General features: G+C 42.6%; 1 protein-coding gene across 1 annotated transcript; it reads left to right on the forward strand.

Annotated features, from left to right (window-relative positions):
* Positions 1–15,426: 15,426 nt before the first annotated feature.
* On the forward strand, positions 15,427–17,893 carry LOC135372418 (piggyBac transposable element-derived protein 3-like). Its single transcript, XM_064606033.1, has 4 exons — positions 15,427–15,486; positions 15,693–15,797; positions 15,896–16,895; positions 17,067–17,893. Exons 2-4 carry the CDS (start codon positions 15,695–15,697, stop codon positions 17,485–17,487), a joined length of 1,524 nt encoding a protein of 507 aa, XP_064462103.1. The 5' UTR covers positions 15,427–15,486; positions 15,693–15,694; the 3' UTR covers positions 17,488–17,893.
* Positions 17,894–18,131: the final 238 nt, after the last annotated feature.

Below are 18,131 nucleotides of genomic sequence, written 5' to 3' on the forward strand. Positions count from 1 at the left end.
TTTCACGTCGTCTACTCGTTCATTTCTCCCCTCAGCTTGCACCGTCCAGGGTGTGTCACGCCTCCGAACCATCCGCACCTCAGAACCACCTTTCCAATGTTAAAAAGTATTTTCTATCTAACACACATTTAAGATAAGTTCATATTCTATAAATAGACGCTCTAAACCCTTCCAGAAATCAATTTTATATCACTTCTTCAATCATTTCATCACCCCCCCCCCCCCATGTCGCTGAAGGCCCGTTTCTCAAACACGTACCAGTGTTTCTTTCCAATGTTAAAAATATATCCACCCCAATCGGACGCAGTTTAGGTCCATAGCGTGTGAATAGACACTCACTGGTTTTCGAGAAACTAATTTCACCTCATTTGCTCAATGCTTTCCCCACCCACCTCTTACATTTCGCTGCATCTATCTCCGAGGCACTTGCCGGTATTTCTTTCCAATGTTAAAAATATTTCCACCCCAATGCGATTCAGTTTAGGTTCATATCCTATAAGTAGACACTCTGCAGTTTTCCAGAAACCAATTTCACCACATTTGCTTAATGCTTTCCTTGCCCACCTCTTACAATTCGCTGCAGTACCAATTTCCGAGGCACTTGCTGGTATTTCTTTCCAATGTTAAAAATATATTCAGCCCAATGGTATCCAGTTTAGGTCCATATCTTATAAGTAGACACTCTGCAGTTTTCCAGAAACCAATTTCACCTCATTTGCTCGATGCTTTCCCCATCCACCTCTTACATTTCTCTGAACGGCCCATCCCCGAGGCACTTGCTGATATTTCTTTCCAATGCTAAAAATGTCTATATCCCACGTATATTCAATAAAAGCTCATATTCTATAAATAGACACCCTTAAGCAGTCCAGAAATCAATTTCACCTCATTTACTCAATGCTTTACTCACCTACCTTGTGCATTTCGCTGCAGGACCCATTTTAGAAGCACTTGCCGATATTTCTTTCCAATGTTAAAAATATTTCTACTCTGCCGAGATTCAATTTAGGTCCATATCCTATAGGTAGACACCCTGAAGTTTTCCAGAAGCCAATTTCACTTCATTTACTCAATGATTTACTCACCCACCTCATGCATTTCGCTGCAGGACCCATTTTAGAAGCACTTGCCTATATTTCTTTCCAATGTTAAAAATATTCCTATTCCACCGAGATTCAATTTAGGTCCACCTCCTATAGGTAGACACCCCTGAAGTTTTCCAGAAACCAATTTCACTTCATTTACTCAGTGATTTACTCACCTACCTTGTGCATTTCGCTGCAGGACCCATTTTAGAAGCACTTGCCGATATTTCTTTCCAATGTTAAAAATATTTCTTCTCCACTGACATTTAATTTCAGTCTATATTCTATAAATAGACCTTCTGATGTCTTCCAGAAATGAATTTCACCGCGTTCACTTTGTTTTTTATTGACACAATTGCCAAATTTGGACAACAGTGCTCCTGTCTGGAGCAATTTCCAATTTTTTTTCCTGTGTTAATAATTTCACCCCCACTCAGATCCAATTTAAGTCGATATCCTATATATACATTCTGAAGCATTCCAAAAATCCATTTCATGTCATTTCCTCAATTCTTTCATCATTCAACTTGCACATTCCAGGACACAACACATCTCCAAACCACCTGCCGATGTTTCTTTCCAACGATAAAAATATTTTACCCCACATATATTCAAGTTCATATTCTGTAAATACACACATTGAAGCGCTCTAGAAACCTACTTAAATTCCTCAATTCTTCCATCACTTACCTCGCATGTTTTGATGCACTGCCTATTTCTGAAGCACTTGCCCATGTGTCTTTCCAATGGTGAATAATTTGACCTGAACTGAAATTTAATTGAAGTCTGTGTTCTATAACATAGACTGTAACTTAACATATGACATAGACTCTCTGAAGCAATCCAGAAATCAATTTCACCTCATTATTCACTTCATTTTTATTCACATATTTGCCAAATTTTGAGGGCACAGCTCCTGTCCGGAACAGTTTGTGAGGTTTCTTTCTTATAGTTATAGAAATATATATATAGAAATATTATATATAGAAATAGTTCTCCCCACTGAGATCCAATTTGAGTCCATATTCTGTAAATAGAGCTTTGGTACGCAACAGAAATCATTTTCATCTCATTCATTCCATCTTTTATTCACATAGGACAAATTTCAAGATATCGCTTGTGTCTTCAGCAGTTTGAGAAACTTATTTCCCATGTCACAAAGTTTTCTACCCTACAGAGATTCAATTAAGTCCATATTCTGCATGTAGATGCTCTGATGTGCTCCAGAATTGCTTGACGATGGTACCGGGAAGGCGGTTCCACTACAACGACATACGAGGAAGAAATGAATTCAGAAATGACTTCCTTAAGCATGAGGGAATACCCACTTTCTACGGGTGATTGGCACGATATGCGATATATCTGTATGAGATATATCTGTACGAAGAAATCTGTTTCATCTCCATTCAGTTCACTTTTTATTCACATAATAGCCACATTTTGAATATACAGCCCCTGTCTGGAGCAGTTCGCAAAAGTTCGTTCCAATGTTACAAATATTTTTCTCCACTGATTTCAATCGAAGTCTATATCATATAAGTTGACATTCGGAATCTATACAGAAATTGAACATCCTGTAACGGGGCATTATGAAGCATACCAGTAAATTATTTTATTTTCATTGCCATACATGTTTTCTTTTCTGTTTTGATACCTTGCAGCTTTCCTCCTATACTATAAGGCCGAATCGACCCTTGAAATGTAAGAAATGCTGGTGCCACACTACTGCAATACTTAATGTGACCTTTATGACTACAAGTTCTATGCTATTGTGCAGGTTACTGCTGTAACTTTTTTGTTGCCTTCGTCCTTTTTATGACAATTGCATGTCATGAAATATATGCTGTCGAACATCTACTTCTGATATTACTGTGCTTTCCTCTGGGTATCTTGTTTTTCTTTTTTTTCCGAGCTCCGATCTCCTTCTCTGAACTTCACATAGGTGGAGAAAGAGCACTTTCATGTACCTTCTTCCATGCTGCATCCTAGGCGGCTAGCCAAGGAACTAGAACAACAGAACCATGTAACCAAGCACTTCCTGCGTCTCTTGTGTATTCATATGGCAATTTGATTTCTAGTTGTAACCAAGATAAACAGATGTTTTCACATTGTATAGAATTTATTTTGAACTGTACATAATGTGTTGTTACACTTCACAATCTTAGACAACAGTTTCTCTGCACATTGAATCCGGTACACTAAAACTGACAATGTAAAAATTTGTCAATCCAATTTGGATTAACTCATACCAATCCACAATGTAATGGTGTGGGGCTAGAGTTGTCTTGTAGATAAACGCATTAGTCATTGGAGTCGAGGATTTATTGCACAGTAGCTGAAGTGGCATTGTAGTACAGTTTTAAGCCAGTTAAGGAACTTGCTTCACACTTGCTAATATTACTGCTGGCAAAGGAAGAGTGTCAGGGAATGGGGGATATGGCTGCGTAGGGTTTAGATGGGTGCTACCAAGACTCTGTGCCCCAATAGTGTTGCTCACGACAGATAAGGTGATGCTCGCACAGGACGGAAAGTTCATGGAAAGAATGCTGGAGAAGTGGAATGTTCTCGATGGCATCACATGGTGTGTTCTAATTCCTCTAGTAGAGGAGCCTTCCTCACCATCAAGAGGAGATTGCCTTCGTCAACATGAGTTCTGACTGGCAGTGATGGAATGTACAAGCGAGCGCACATTTCTGGCACCACGCGTGGGCACAGCCATTACAACTGATTAACTTGCACGCCTTTGCATGCCGCCAAAGGTCATTTTTTTCTTGCACGTTGCCTACATCGTGAAACACTTGGACCTTTGTGGTGAATGGCAGGAACATATTAAGTCCTATAATTTGCGGTGTTCACTCTAGAGGTGTCACCCGATGAAGTGTGCCGCTTTCACTATTACGAATAATCTTGACGGATTCGTTGTCCTCAAAGTTGATAGTTTTACACTGTTGGCATTCATGTGAGGTGAACAGGCACCTCGGGCAACATTGCTGTTGTTTGACCTCTCTCTTTTATAGACTTGGGCTGCACAGATGGAATCCCGTGGATCAAACAGATGGAATGTTCAGAATCTGGCTGTCCACTGTTGAGATAAACCTGGTCACTTCTAAAAGGAAGAAGGCCACAAAACGAGATGATTTGTTCTTTCAACACAGTGCATGATTATCATTATATATGTTCAGACTGACGACCACAATGCAATATTTACTAGCACCTTTTCTTTTTTTTATTTTCATGTATATATATATATCTGCTCCATACTGCACAATGATTCTCAGTCAGGGTTCCACGTAGCTTCACAATCTTTTAGTTTTTCTTTACATCGAGCCAGGAGTGGATTAAAAATTGGTACGATGTTAATATAAGCAGCGTACAAAAATATTTCCAAATTAGGTCCACATGAACAAAACTGCACAAAGTGAATTGAAAAGGATGTGAAAAAAATGAAGGGATTGAGCCTATTAGCGAGCAAAAAATACAGCACAAGTGTACAACATATGGAATGAAAATACACACACACAACCAGTTCTTTAACTGCTTGACGATGGTACCGGGAAGGCGGTTCCTCTACAACGACATACGAGGAAGAAATGAATTCAGAAATGACTTCCTTGAGCATGAGGGAATACCCACTTTCTACGGGTGATCGGCACGATATGAGATATATGTAGCCTGTTGGACCAAATATTCTCTGAGGTGATTATTATGAATGATAATAAATCTTGTCGAAACAAAGACTAGTTATTTTCCGGCAAGTGCAAAGTAGAAGCAGATGGAGGATATGTTTCATAGCAGTGATACTGGCGTTGTAGTTACAAAATATGAACAGGCTGCCTTGCATTGTACTGTTTCCATTGAGTTTGAAATGTTGATGTGGTCGGTGTCCCACACAGAGCTGTGTATTCCAACTTAGGAAGGGCTAGTGATTTATACAGTCACTATAGTGTTAGTTGGAGTGGACGAAAAACATTCAGATTTACATGCTTGTCACTCAATATTGTGCTATCTCACCAGATTTTAGGGGGGGTCCCCTCCAGATAGTTTTTTTTCGGGGGGGGGGATCTGGATAAATCACTGATGTAAGATCATTTGGAAGGTCGTTAATGTATAGTTATGTCTCGCTTATCCGGATTTCAGATATCTGGAAAACTTGCATTACCGAGAATGAGCCTGCTACCATTGGACTTGGTCCCAGTTACCCTGCAAGAAGACCAACTTGGTGAGACATTACTCTCCTTTGAATAGCAGGTTGACTCAGTACATGCTGTGGGTGTGACCAGAATTCTGTCGCACATTACTACTAATTTCAATCAGCTCACTTTGCATGATTTTTTGAAGTAACAATCTTTTTTTTTTCCTTTTCTGCAGCTATAAAGGAGAGTTTGCAATCTGTCGGGTTCTCCCAGAAAGGGCTAAAGATCGGACTGTTCGGTGGTTCATATTTTCAAATTGGTAAAAATTCATGTGCCAGGGAACAAACAAAAAGACCCAGAAAGTTCTCAGGCAGGGGTATCAATTTTAAGGTTTTCCTGGAAGCTTGCTTGGTTCAGTTATCCGGTATCCAGATGAAAAGGGACGACTTCTGGGGTGTCTGGATAATGAGACATGACTGTATATGAGAAAGAGAAGTGGGCCAAGGACAGAATCTTGGCGAACTCCAGAGGGGACAGGCGTTAGACTGTATTCATTATCGTTCATAGATACAAACTGTGAGCGATTAGTCAAGGAATGTTAACGACCCAGCTAGGCGCAGCGCTCTGTCATCGGCGCACGCCGATCTTCGTCGGCCTCTGCGCACGCTCCCCGCTCGCTGCACTCTTGCAATTAAAACATTCTCGTTCCACCCTTCAACTAGAAGGTTCTCTCTCTTCCTTCACTGGTGACCCAGACGTAGAACACAGCTACCATGACCTCTCCGGCGCTGATGATGCCGGACCCCGCACCGCTGGCGTCGCGACCTCCCACTCTTCATGCGGTATCCGTGAAGATTCCGCCTTTCTGGCCAGCCGACCCGGCTCTGTGGTTAGCCAACATCGAAGCGCAGTTTGCCCTCCGAGGCATATCTGCACAGCAAACAAAATTCATTCACGTCGTTGGAGCGCTTGGCCCTAACGAGGCGTCGGAGGTCAGGGACATCATCACCAACCCCTCACTCCGTTTACCAGCCTGCCGTTCCCAGTTCAGCAAAATCCGTCCACTGGGCCTCTGTCCTGGTGACGCACCGCTCTTGCGTTTCACCAACGCGCTGAGTGGGGAAGCAGCTGTAGCGACCCAGCTAGGCGCAGCGCTCTGTCATCGGCGCACGCCGATCTTCGTCGGTCTCTGCGCACGCTCCCCGCTCGCTGCTCTCTTGCGATTAAAACATTCTCGTTCCACCCTTCAAGGTTCTCTCTCTTCCTTCAAATGTATCCAAGATAGAATTTTATCATCAATGCCAAGATTGTGCAATTTATGAAAAAAAAAGAGAGAGTGTGATACCTTATTGGATGCCTTCGAGAAGTCGAGGAATCTGCAGTCCGTGCAGAATGTGTGATTCAATGTAATACGAAAGTCATGGACAAAGGAGACTAGCTGCGTTTCACAAGCATTTTATTTCTAAGACCGTGTTGATATAGAGAGAAGGAGGAATAGAACTTTAGGTGTTCGATGATGTGCTCTAGTATTGTACATGAAATTATGGGTTGATAGTTGCTGCTTCTCTTGCACAAGGCTTGTCTCCTGATTTATGGCGTGGAACCACCTTCTCAGTCATGTGGAAGAATGACCTCTTCAAACATCAGCAGTCTGATGTGCCAGCATGCCTTCTGTTGAACTCCCCCTTCCACTTTTACACTTTCTTAATCTATGAATTCTAAGTCCATTAAAAGTATCTGCTGGTTCGAGCCCAGTGCGTGTGGTTAGCTTTCTTTTCTTAGCCAAACTCAGGTGCATCTTTTTACATTCACTGGCGTGCCTCATATTGCTTTCTTCATGAACTTACCTTGAATCTGTGTGAGATAGAAATATTTTTAGCATTGGAGAGAAATATTGGCAAGTGGTCCAAAGACTTGTCACTAGAATGTGCAACTTTAGTGATGAAAGTATTGAGTAAATGATATGACATTCGTTTCTGGAATGCATCAGTATACCAGATTTGCAAATTGCTCCGGACCGGAGCCGTATTTTCAAAATGTGGCCACTACGTGAATAAAATAATGGAGTGAATCAGGTGAAATTGATTTCTGGAATGCTTCAGAATATCTACATATAGGATATTGACTTAAATTGCATCTCGGTGGAGGAGAAATATTTTTAACACCGGAAAGGGATATGGGCAAATGCTTCAGAAATGGGAAGTGAAGCAAAGTGTGTGAGGAGAGTGATGAAATGATTGAGGAAATTAAGTGAAACTGATTTTTGGAACGTAATGTAGAATATGTTTAACACTGAAAACAAACATTGGCAGGTGGTTTGGAGATGGGCCCTGGAATGTGCAAGTTGAGTAATGAACGAATTCAGTAGATAACATAAAATGTGTTTCTGGAATGATTATCAATGTCTACTTATAGGATACTGAATTAAATTCAATCCCAGTGGGAAGAAAATATTTTTAATATCAGAAAGAAATTTTGCAAAGTCTTCCAGACAGGAGCAGTCTTTTAAAAATTTTGCAAATATGTTCACGAAAAATTGAATGAAATGAAACTAATTTTTAGAGCCCTTCAGACTGTCTACTTATAGTATGTCGAGTTATCTGCAACCTCAGTAGAGGTTTAACCTAACCTAATATTCTTAACATTGGCAAACAACACCAGTAAGTGCTTCAGAAGTAAGCCATGCATGCAAAATGTGTGAGGCTAGTGATGAAATAATTGAGTGCATGACATGAAATCTGTTTTTAGATTCCTTCAGGATGTCTAGTTACAGGATATGGAGTTATCTGTAATGTGTGTGGGGAAGAAATATTTTTAACATTGGAAAGAAATTGCTCAAACTGCTCTGGACAAGAGCAGCGTGTTCAAAAGTTGGCCTCTGTAAATAAAAATTGGAGTGAACGAGACGAAACGGATTCCAGGACTGCTTCAGAGTGTCTATTTATTGGATATGGACCGAAAGTAAACCTCATTGGGGTGGAAATATTTTTAACATTGGAAAGGAATATCGGCAAATGCTTCGGAGATGGGTACTGCAGCGAAATGTACGAGGTGAGTGGGGAAAGCATTGAGCAAATGGGGTGAAACTCGTTTCTGGAAAACTACAGGGAGTCTATTTAAAGGCTATGGACTTAAGTGCATCCCGTTGGGGTGGACATATTTTTAACGTTGGAAACAAATATCGGCACGTGCCTCGGAGATGGGCTGTTCAGCGAAATGTAAGAGCTGGGTAGGGAAAGCATTGAGCAAATGAGGTGAAATTGGCTTCTGGAAAACTTCAGAGTGTCTAGTTATTGGATATGAACCTAAACTGAATCTCATTAAGGTGAAAATATTTTTAACATTGGAAAGGAATATCGGCAAATGCCTCGGAGATGGGTACTGCAGCGAAATGTACGAGGTGAGTGGGGAAAGCATTGAGCAAATGAGGTGAAATTGATTCCTGGAAAACTTCAGAGTGTCTACTTATAGGATATAGACCTAAACTGCATCCCATTGGGGTGGAAATATTTTTAACATTGGAAAGAAATATCTGCAAGTGCCTAGGAGATGGGCCTTTAAGCGAAATGTAAGAGGTGGGTGGGGAAAGCATTGAGGAAATGAGGTGAAATTGCTTTCTGGAAAACTTTAGAGTGTCTATTTATAGGCTGTCGACCTAAACTGCATCCAGTTGGGGTGGAAATATTTTTAGCATTGGAAAGAAATATCGGCAAGTGCCTCGGAGATGCGTACTGCAGCGAAATGTAAGAGGTGGGTGGGGAAAGCATTGAGCAAATGAGGTGATATTGGTTTCTGGAAAACTTCAGAGTGTCTACTTATAGGATATGAACCTAAAGTGCATCCAGTTGGGGTGGAAATATTTTTAACATTGGAAAGAAATATCGGCAAGCTCCTCGGAGATGGGCCTTTCAGCAAAATGTAAGAGGTGGGTGGGGAAAGCCTTGAGCAAATGAAGTGAAATTTGTTTCTGGAAAACTAGAGAGCGTCTATTTATACGCTGTGGATCTAAACTGCATCCCATTGGGGTGGAAATATTTTTAACATTGGAAAGAAATATCGGCAAGTGCCTCGTAGTTGGGTACTGCAGCGAAATGTAAGAGGTGGGTGGGGAAAGCACTGAGCAAATGAGGTGAGTGAAATGGTTGTGCCTTATGTGCACCAAGTGCTCATAACCTCCAAACGCTCAAAACCTCCAAACGCTCACATGCACCGAAAAAAGGTTTGGTTTTGAGCGTTTGGTGGAAATGAGCAGGAGGGGAGAACCTGCTCATAAGCACCAAACGTCCAGAACATCCGAATGCTCATATGCACCGAAAGGCGGGCGCCCACAAAGGCCGGGTCTTCGTCTCCCGCATTTGGAACAAGGTCATAGGGTGAGAAAGGTGGAATGAATGGCGATTACCAAGGCCGCTTAATGTGTCAGTTTGAAGTTTATGTAACAGCTTGGTCCTGCTTGTATGTAGCCAGAACGAATAGCGCCTTCTCGTTGATGGATTTCAATTTGAGCTTTGTTTTCATAGACATGGAGGCAGCCTAGGACAAAAGACTTGATTCTAGCTCGAAAGGCACTCGGCTTCCAGGGCTGTAGCAACGAAGAGCGTGGTCCCCTCCGAACATATGTCCGGGTTTACTTACAGTGCAGAAGCTGGAATACGATATTTATATAGGGTTTATATTATGCATACATAGGCCTGCAGTGACCATTTGCGCAAAACCCTTCTTTCGAGCCTTGCTCTTCGCAAGTTGGTTAATCAATGCGTCATAGTCCAGAGATATGATAATCATGTTTTCGGTTGACTACGAACTCAGAAAGCCTGACATCTCTCATGGTTAATTGAACGCAGGATATTCTTGATCGGTCAGTTTCATTATACTGAGACTTCTTTCACCATCAGCGACAGTAGCTGGTGTGGTCAGAAAATAGAATGCTGACGCAAATGCAAGGATTCAGATATATCTCCTGGAGGCTTTCTTGTATGTGTACGTTAAAAATTGTTTGGCGTCTCTTTGTTAAGCGTCCTCTCTTTTTCTCAATGAGACAAAAGGATATTCCATTATAAGTTCGCTGGCATCGATGTCTACCATTTTTACTTCAAAATTTTTGCTGCGATTCTCCAGTTCAAGTTCCTATTGACGCTGCCCCAAGTTGTTAGCGTTTTACAGAAATCCAAACAACTTTTACCACTCCACGAGTTGGTCGACAAAACAGGAGATATGGCCTGATCCGTGAGAATAAGAAAGAACTGAGATTTAAATTTTCGTTCTGCAGAAAGACGACTCTCCCTTTTTATTTATTTTTTCACTTTTAGGAGAAGGTAGCAGACATTGCAGAACTGCTTCATGATCTTGTCGCGTTGTCTGTACTCCACAAAATAAATAGAGGAACAGAAAGAACAGTCGCAATTTGTACAATACAAGCGGTGCAGCAAATAGGACCGCTTTTATGTTCCTATGCATTTATTGTTCATTAAGATTAATGTTAATTTAAAAAAGCATGTCTTCCAATTTCGAACAAATGAGGAGTGCGAATGATAGCACTTGATTGGCTATGATTCGGTTTATCAGATGTCCACAACGACGCTCCTGTATTTTTGGGCGCACGGAACCGCGCGGGACCATTTCTTCCGCCACGCAACCAGGGACCAATTTTTCCGGGACGAACTTTTCCGGGACTGTTTTTTCTGAAACTCCATCCAACATGCTCTACACATTCTCGCTCCTATAGTTATTCTACCTTCAATCTGGAAGATGACTGGCTTGGTCCTTTGGATGATTGGTTTTCAACTCATTTCTGTTTGCCCACCGTTTTAGGCATTCAAGAACAACATTACTTCCTCTTATAAGTAGAACTCCGAAATTTACGTGCCAAAACCATGAAAATAGACAGATATTTGACCCAAAAAATACCTGAACAGGCAAGAACATGCAAAAACAGACACGTTGTAGCACATGCAAAAAATACTTCTAATGTACGCTTCACGACGCATACTTTATACTGTGGAACTGTAGCGAATGCTACAGAACCATTCGATGACGCCAGTGCCTGACTGCGACGCTGTGCAGCGTCAATCCTCCTTCCTGCACCGCTAGTTCAAGCTCACTGGGTGTTATCGTTGAACCTCTAACATATATTCAGTTTAATGTTATTTGTTCAGTTTATTTTTACTACTCGTTCTCTCTTGTGTTTGCTTGTTTATGTAGCTTAAGGCGCTATGGAGTAGACGGCGTTCCATGTTAATATCCGTTCATCGGCCACATTTTCTCTTACACGTTTTGTCAACCACACTCTACCTCAGGTAGGCGAATTTAATTCACTGTGGTGACGATGAAAGGTCGCGCCGTTGTTGGCCTCACAGAGGTGGGCAACGTCACGACTGACGGCCTGGGGGAATATGCATCCTGGTCGACTTCTATAGGAACTGTGCCGACATATGATTTGGTCGAAAGACATTTCATCGAAGATTGAAACGGCAGCGACCGTTTGATCGATTTTTTATTGGTTCACTTGGAGTGTTAAACGCCGGAGTTCTAAATGCCGTTATCCTAAGCAACATTTAACTGCGTGTAACCCGTTTGCTCGTAAACACATTCCTCATGCTAACCCACTTTGTCAAATAATAATTGATTTCAAGTATTAAACATTCTTGGCAAATAAATAAAAAATAAATTAATGACATTTTTCGATTATTTATTCCTGTTGAATGTGGATAAATTTTAACAATGTATTATTGTTTCTGACAATCAACTGACCATTGTATAGGAGAAAGAACAGTTTTAGTTTATTTACTTTTCGCCTATGTGCAGGTGAATCTAAATTTAGTTTTTGCAACAGACATGTAACCGAAGAAGTCCTTCGAAACCTAGACAAGATAAGCAGGGCAGCAGATCTTTGTACTTTCTCTATTTTTTCGGATAGCGTGCATGTGTAGTGACCCAGATTGCAGATGCATACACTAAACGAGGTTGAACTAAGGTTTTATATGCTGTTAATTTAATATATTTCGTTGTGCCATGGCGAAATTTCCTTCTTAGCATCCACAGACTACAAGTGGCTTTCGCGCACATATGGCTATCCCGTTTCAGACCGTTCCCTTTAAATATGTCACTAGCAATGAGAAGGGTGCTCAGAAGAAACACAGACTATCGGCTGCTCCCAACTTGGGGCAACTTTCTTCAACATGTGTCCTACTGGTTCGTAAATTACAAACGTCTGCAAGTAACCAGCGGTCTCCCTGCAAAAAAAAGAAAACGAAAAGAAAAAGAAATAATAATAATATAAATGAAAAAAAAAAGCAGTGTACCCTGATTGCCAGCTCCGTATGCTCGAGTCAAAAGTTACAGAAAAAGAGGTGCGGATGACACAGTGCATGCAGTTTTGAACTCCCTTCGAACAAACGTCTTTCGAACAAACGTCTTTCGAACAAACGGCGTCGATCAACCGGCTTTCGATCAAACGGTTTTCGACCAAGCGGCGTTCGATCAAACGCCTTCGATCAAACGTCATTAGACCAAACGGCGTTCAACCAAATGGGCGGACACTACGGCGTTCAAACCCCCATTGACTCACGATAGATAAAAATAAACTTCCATAAAAATTCGTTCTGACTACATACAAGCAGGACCAAGCTGTTACATAAACTTCAAACTGACACATTACGCGGCCTTGGTAGTCGCCGTTCATTCCACCTTTCTCACCCTATGACCTTGTTCCAAATGCGGGAGAGGAAGACCCGGCTTTTGTGGTCTCCCGCCTTTCGGTGCATATGAGCATTCGGATGTTCTGGACGTTTGGTGCTTACGAGCAGCTTCTCCCCTCCTGCTCATTTCCACCAAACGCTCAAAACCACCAACTTTTTTTCGGTGCATATGAGCGTTTGGAGGTTTTGAGCGTTTGGAGGTTATGAGCATTTGGTGCTTGTGAGCTACTACCGAGTGAAATTCGTCTCTGGAAAACTGCAGAGTGTCTACTTATAGGACATGGAGCTAAACTGGATGCCATTGGGTTGGATATATATTTTTAACGTTGGAAAGAAACACAGGTAAGTGCCTGAGAAATGGGCCATTGAGCGAAATGCATGGTGGGTCACGAAATGATTGAAGTGATATGAAATTGATTTCTAGAAGGGTTTAGAATGTCCATTTATAACATATGAACTTACCTTAAATATGTGTGAGGTAGAAATATTTGTAAAATTTGAAAGGTGCTGAGGAGCGGATGGTTCGGAGGCGTGATGCACCCTGGAATGTGCAAGCTGAAGGCGAGTTCCCACATACAGGGTGTGTGCAGAAAAACATGACCCGCATTTAGGCACATAGCTTGTTGCCTACCTAACTAACGAACTTCCGGTGGAGCACGATGGCGCATTTATGCGTGCGAAATCTGCAGAAAAATTGTGGAAGCCATACTCAGCTTAAAAAATAAACGGAACAACGAAAACGTCGGCTACCGTGCATCAGAATAGGGCAACATGGTGGACAACAGGGTGTATGTGAAAGGGCAACATGGTGGACGTAGGAGAGTTGTTTTCAAGTACCGCTAGGGGAGCTATCGGTGCATAAATCGAAACGATGTCCCACATGGATGCTCATCGGCAGTACCCCTGGCGGTGCCTGCACATAACTCTCCTGAGACCGAAATGCACTACCATGCACTGTCATGACCGCCCTATCCTAATGCATGGAAGCCCATGTTTTCGCGTTCTGTTTATTTTTTACACTGAGTATGGCTTCCAGGATTTTTTTGTAGCTTTCGCACGCATAAATACGCCGTCGTGCGCCACCGGAAGTTCCTCGGCTAAGTAGACAACGAGTTACATATGAAAATGCGGGTCACGTTTTTCTGCACACACCCTGTATAGGGCTTCGCTCTATAGGGCTAGAAAATAGCGCTCGGAACCTAGCGCTGTTTTTCCGTTTGCCGTTCTCATATACAACAGAGCACATAGCGCTATCCTGCTGGGGTCACGGGATCCTGGGGTCACGGGTCCTGCTACGTGATGCACCGATGCTGCCGTGATTGCTTGCTGTCGGCGTCGGGTATCCGCAGCATCAAGGGGGATGACACTTTCGATGCTGTGATCGCGATACCAGACTATAGTAACCAAACACCCATGCATTGGCAGATGAAACTCGTGGCCACTTTGACGTCGTCGTCGCATTCCCGTCTTGCTGCTTCGAGTGATCGGAAGCAAAACAAAGCCCAGCTTCCGCGACGTCACAGCTGAAAGAAGCTCACGATTGGTTAGCGCAGCCTCAGCGCTCAATATAGCGCTAGAAAAGTTGACCGGGGCTCTACTTCGACAAGAGCGGTTTTATAGCGGTTCGTACCAATGTGAGGAGGAGAATATAGCGCAATTTTCTAGTGCTATGTAGCAAAGCGCTATATGTGGGAACTGGCCTTGAGAGGTGAAATGAATGAGCAAAAGACATGAAATTTGTTTCTGGAATGCAGGATAATGTCTAGTTATGGATATGCACTTAGCTTGAGCCCAAGTGTGGTAGAAATATTTTTAACGTTAGAAAGAAACATCGACATGTGCATCAAAAATGGGCCATTCAGTGAAATGCATGAGCCGTGTCATGAAAGGACAGAGCAAATGAGGTGAAATTGATTTCTGGATTGTCTCAGAGTGTTTGTCTACAGTATATGAACTTCAATTGAATCTCAGTGCGGCAGAAATATTTTTCACATCGGAAAAAAATTTCGCAAAGTGCTCCGGAAACGACGAGCATTTTCAAAACGTGGCCATTTAGTGAATAAAAAATTGAATGAATGAGGTAAAATTGGTTTTTAGATTGCTTCAGGGTGTCTATTTATAGGATATTGACTTCAATTAAATCTTGGTGGGGTAGAAATATTTTCAACGTTGGAAAGAAATGTCGGCAAGTGCTGTGGAATGGGCATCGCAGCGAAATGTGTGAGATCAGCGATGAAAGCATTGAGGAAATGAGGGGAAACTGATTTCTGAAAGGCTTCATAATGTCTATTTAAGTATGGTGACCAAAATTGAATCTAAGTGGGGTAGAAATATTTTTAAAACCCTCTATGGACCACTGTATCTTAAAAGATACAGCCCGCAAAATCGACGTTTCTCTTGCCGCTTAAGCTTTTTTCCCGTAATATCTGGCAACAATGTGCTCAGTAGACATTTATCTTTCAATTCATGCCAAAAGGAGGCGCATGCTACCCCTCCAAGCACGTGGCTGGAGTGCGTTTGTTCTTGTGATTTTCCTCTTCTTCTACCCGAGGTATTCCTCGTCATTTGGAGGTATGTAATACATATTTTGTTCTCAATATGATGCTGGGATTTTTCCTGCATGTCTGAAAGTCTTCTTTCACTGTACTTAAGGCTTTAGTTCCCCATTTTTTATATTCTTCTTTCGGCGACACCGTACTTCTCGCCTGTATCTCACAGTATACAGCGGGCCACTGTGACTTGCGTGTGAGACTTGCTCTTTTCCTGCCTGCTCTTAGGTATGCATCCCAGTTTCTTTTACAAGAAGAATGCTGAACAAACTGCTGTGCATCCAGCTGGGAGTGACGATGAGAGGATGGGCAGCTCAACCGATGAAGAACTGGGTACTATAGCCTGTCATAGCAGTAATGCTACATTTGTTGAACACTTGCACAATGTCGAAGCATAGCATAATTCTCTTCTTCCTTTACTTGGATTTCAGACATCGAACCATCAGACGATGAATGCAGTCACATGTCAGATGACGATGCTGATCAACAACCGCCCCCGACGCACAGAAAAAAAATGGCATGGATGGAGACAACGTCTCGTAAAAAGCCTGTTCAAGAGCCTCCTTGGACCGGGAAGAGGACTTTAGAAATGGCCGTGAAGACACCATATCAATATTTCTCGGAGCTTTTTGACAAGGACCTTGTTGATGACATTGTACGACAAAGCAATCTCTACGCAAGGCAGAAGGATATACGCACGAATTTCACAGCCGATTCTGACAGTATTCAGCGGTTTATGGGGGCGTGCCTATACATGGGCCTCTACCAGATGCCCGGTTCGAAGAGGTACTGGAGCAGTCGCTGTGGGATTGCGCAAGTTCAGGCTGCTCTATCAAGGAAGAAGTTTGAGGAGCTGAAGCGCTATCTGCATTTCTCGGACAACTCGCTGAACCAATCTGGCGGCATCAGCAAAGTGGCACCACTGCTTGGTTCTGTACGAAAGAACCTGTGCAAAATATCAATGGAGCAGTGTCTCAGTGTCGATGAACAGGTAATCCCGTTCAAAGGGCGCAGTAGGCTCAAACAGTACAACCCAAAAAAACCAAAGAAATGGGGCTATAAAATGTTCGTCCTATGCGGTGCCAGCGGAATTCCATACGATTTCGAATTTTACGCTGGAAAAGCTGAGCACCCCGACCACTTGACAGACATCAGCGCTAGCTCGAATGTGGTGCTACGACTTGCACAGTCGGTACCACAAGATGAGAATTACCGATTATTTTATGACAACTGGTTTTCCTGTCCGTCTCTCCAAGTTGCTCTTGCACTTCAGGGAATTCAGTCGCTGGCTACTGTGCGCCCGAATAGGGTCTCCGGAGTTACGATGACGTCTGACAAGGAAATGAAGAAGGCTGGTCGAGGTACCTTACAGGAGAAAAGTGCATCCGTGGGCATCGTGCAACTGAAACTGGTGAAATGGATGGACAACAGGTCAGTGCACCTCCTGAGCACATTCGTGGGGGGTTTTCCGACCTCACAAGTTCAGCGGTGGGACAAAAAAACTAGACAGAAAGTACTCGTGACTTGCCCCGCTGCAGTGTCTGAGTATAACAAGTTCATGGGCGGGGTTGATCTTTTGGATTCTCTAATTGCACTCTACAGGACGCGGATCCGATCAAAGAAGTATTACATGAGGATATTTTTCCACATGCTGGACTTCGTATGTGTTGCCGCATGGCTCTGGTACAAGAGGGCTGCAGAAGACTGCCATCTACCTAAGAAGGCCATTCTCCCACTGTTCGAATTCAAAACATCCATCGCAGAGGCACTTTGCTTTATGAAGTCACAGCCGCGCAAGCGCGGCAGGCCGAGCGGCGAATCAAAAGAGAACAGCGTGCTGCAACCTCTGAGCATGACAAACACAGACGTCACGAAGGACAGAGTTGCACACTGGCCCGAATATGATGCAAGGAAACTGCGATGTAGACAGTGCCATGCACTCACAAAAGTGATGTGCACAAAGTACAATGTTCACCTCTGCTTCGTGCCCGAACGCAACTGCTTCGTTGCATACCACTGCTAGCGGAAGTCATAGACAACCATTGTATACTGGAGTATACGGCTCTGTATCTCCGCCCGAACGATACGGACGTGATATTTTTTGTTCAATAATCCATATTCAAGCCCTATACAGATATTTTAACACAAGAAAAAAATTATTTTTCCGCGACAACTAAATGTGGTCCATAGAGGGTTAACATTGGAAAGAAACATAGGCAAAGACTTTAGAAATGGGTGCTGCAGAAAAATGCATGACGGGGTTGACGAAAGCATTGCGCAAATGAGGTGAAATTGGTTTCTGGGGATATCAGAGTGCGTATTTGAAGGATGGAGACTTCAATTGAATCACGGTGGGATAGAGAATTTTTTAAGATTGGAAAGAAACATCGGCAAGTGCTTCAAAAATGGGACGTGCAGCGAAATGCATGAGGTGAGCGAATAAAGCATTGAGGAAATTATGTGAAATTGATTTCTGGAAGGCTTTAGAGTGTCTATTTGTAGAATATGAACTTACCTTGAATGTGTGTGAGGTAAAAATATTTTTAACATTGGAAAGAAACATCGGCAGGTGGTTCGGAGAGATGACACGCCCTGGAACGTGCAAGTTGAGTCGTGAAATAATTGAGTGAATGACGTGAAACCTGTTTCTCGAGTGCTTGAGAATAT

Source organism: Ornithodoros turicata, unplaced genomic scaffold, assembly GCF_037126465.1.
Source record: "Ornithodoros turicata isolate Travis unplaced genomic scaffold, ASM3712646v1 Chromosome15, whole genome shotgun sequence".
Lineage (NCBI taxonomy): Eukaryota > Metazoa > Arthropoda > Arachnida > Ixodida > Argasidae > Ornithodoros > Ornithodoros turicata.

Coding starts and splice junctions, on each gene's coding strand:
- LOC135372418 (XM_064606033.1), top strand. CDS start 15,695: ATGCATCCCAGTTTCTTTTACAAGAAGAATGCTGAACAAACTGCTGTG. Junction 15,798..15,895: donor CTCAACCGATGAAGAACTGG/GTACTATAGCCT, acceptor CTTGGATTTCAG/ACATCGAACCATCAGACGAT. Junction 16,896..17,066: donor GTGAAATGGATGGACAACAG/GTCAGTGCACCT, acceptor TGCACTCTACAG/GACGCGGATCCGATCAAAGA.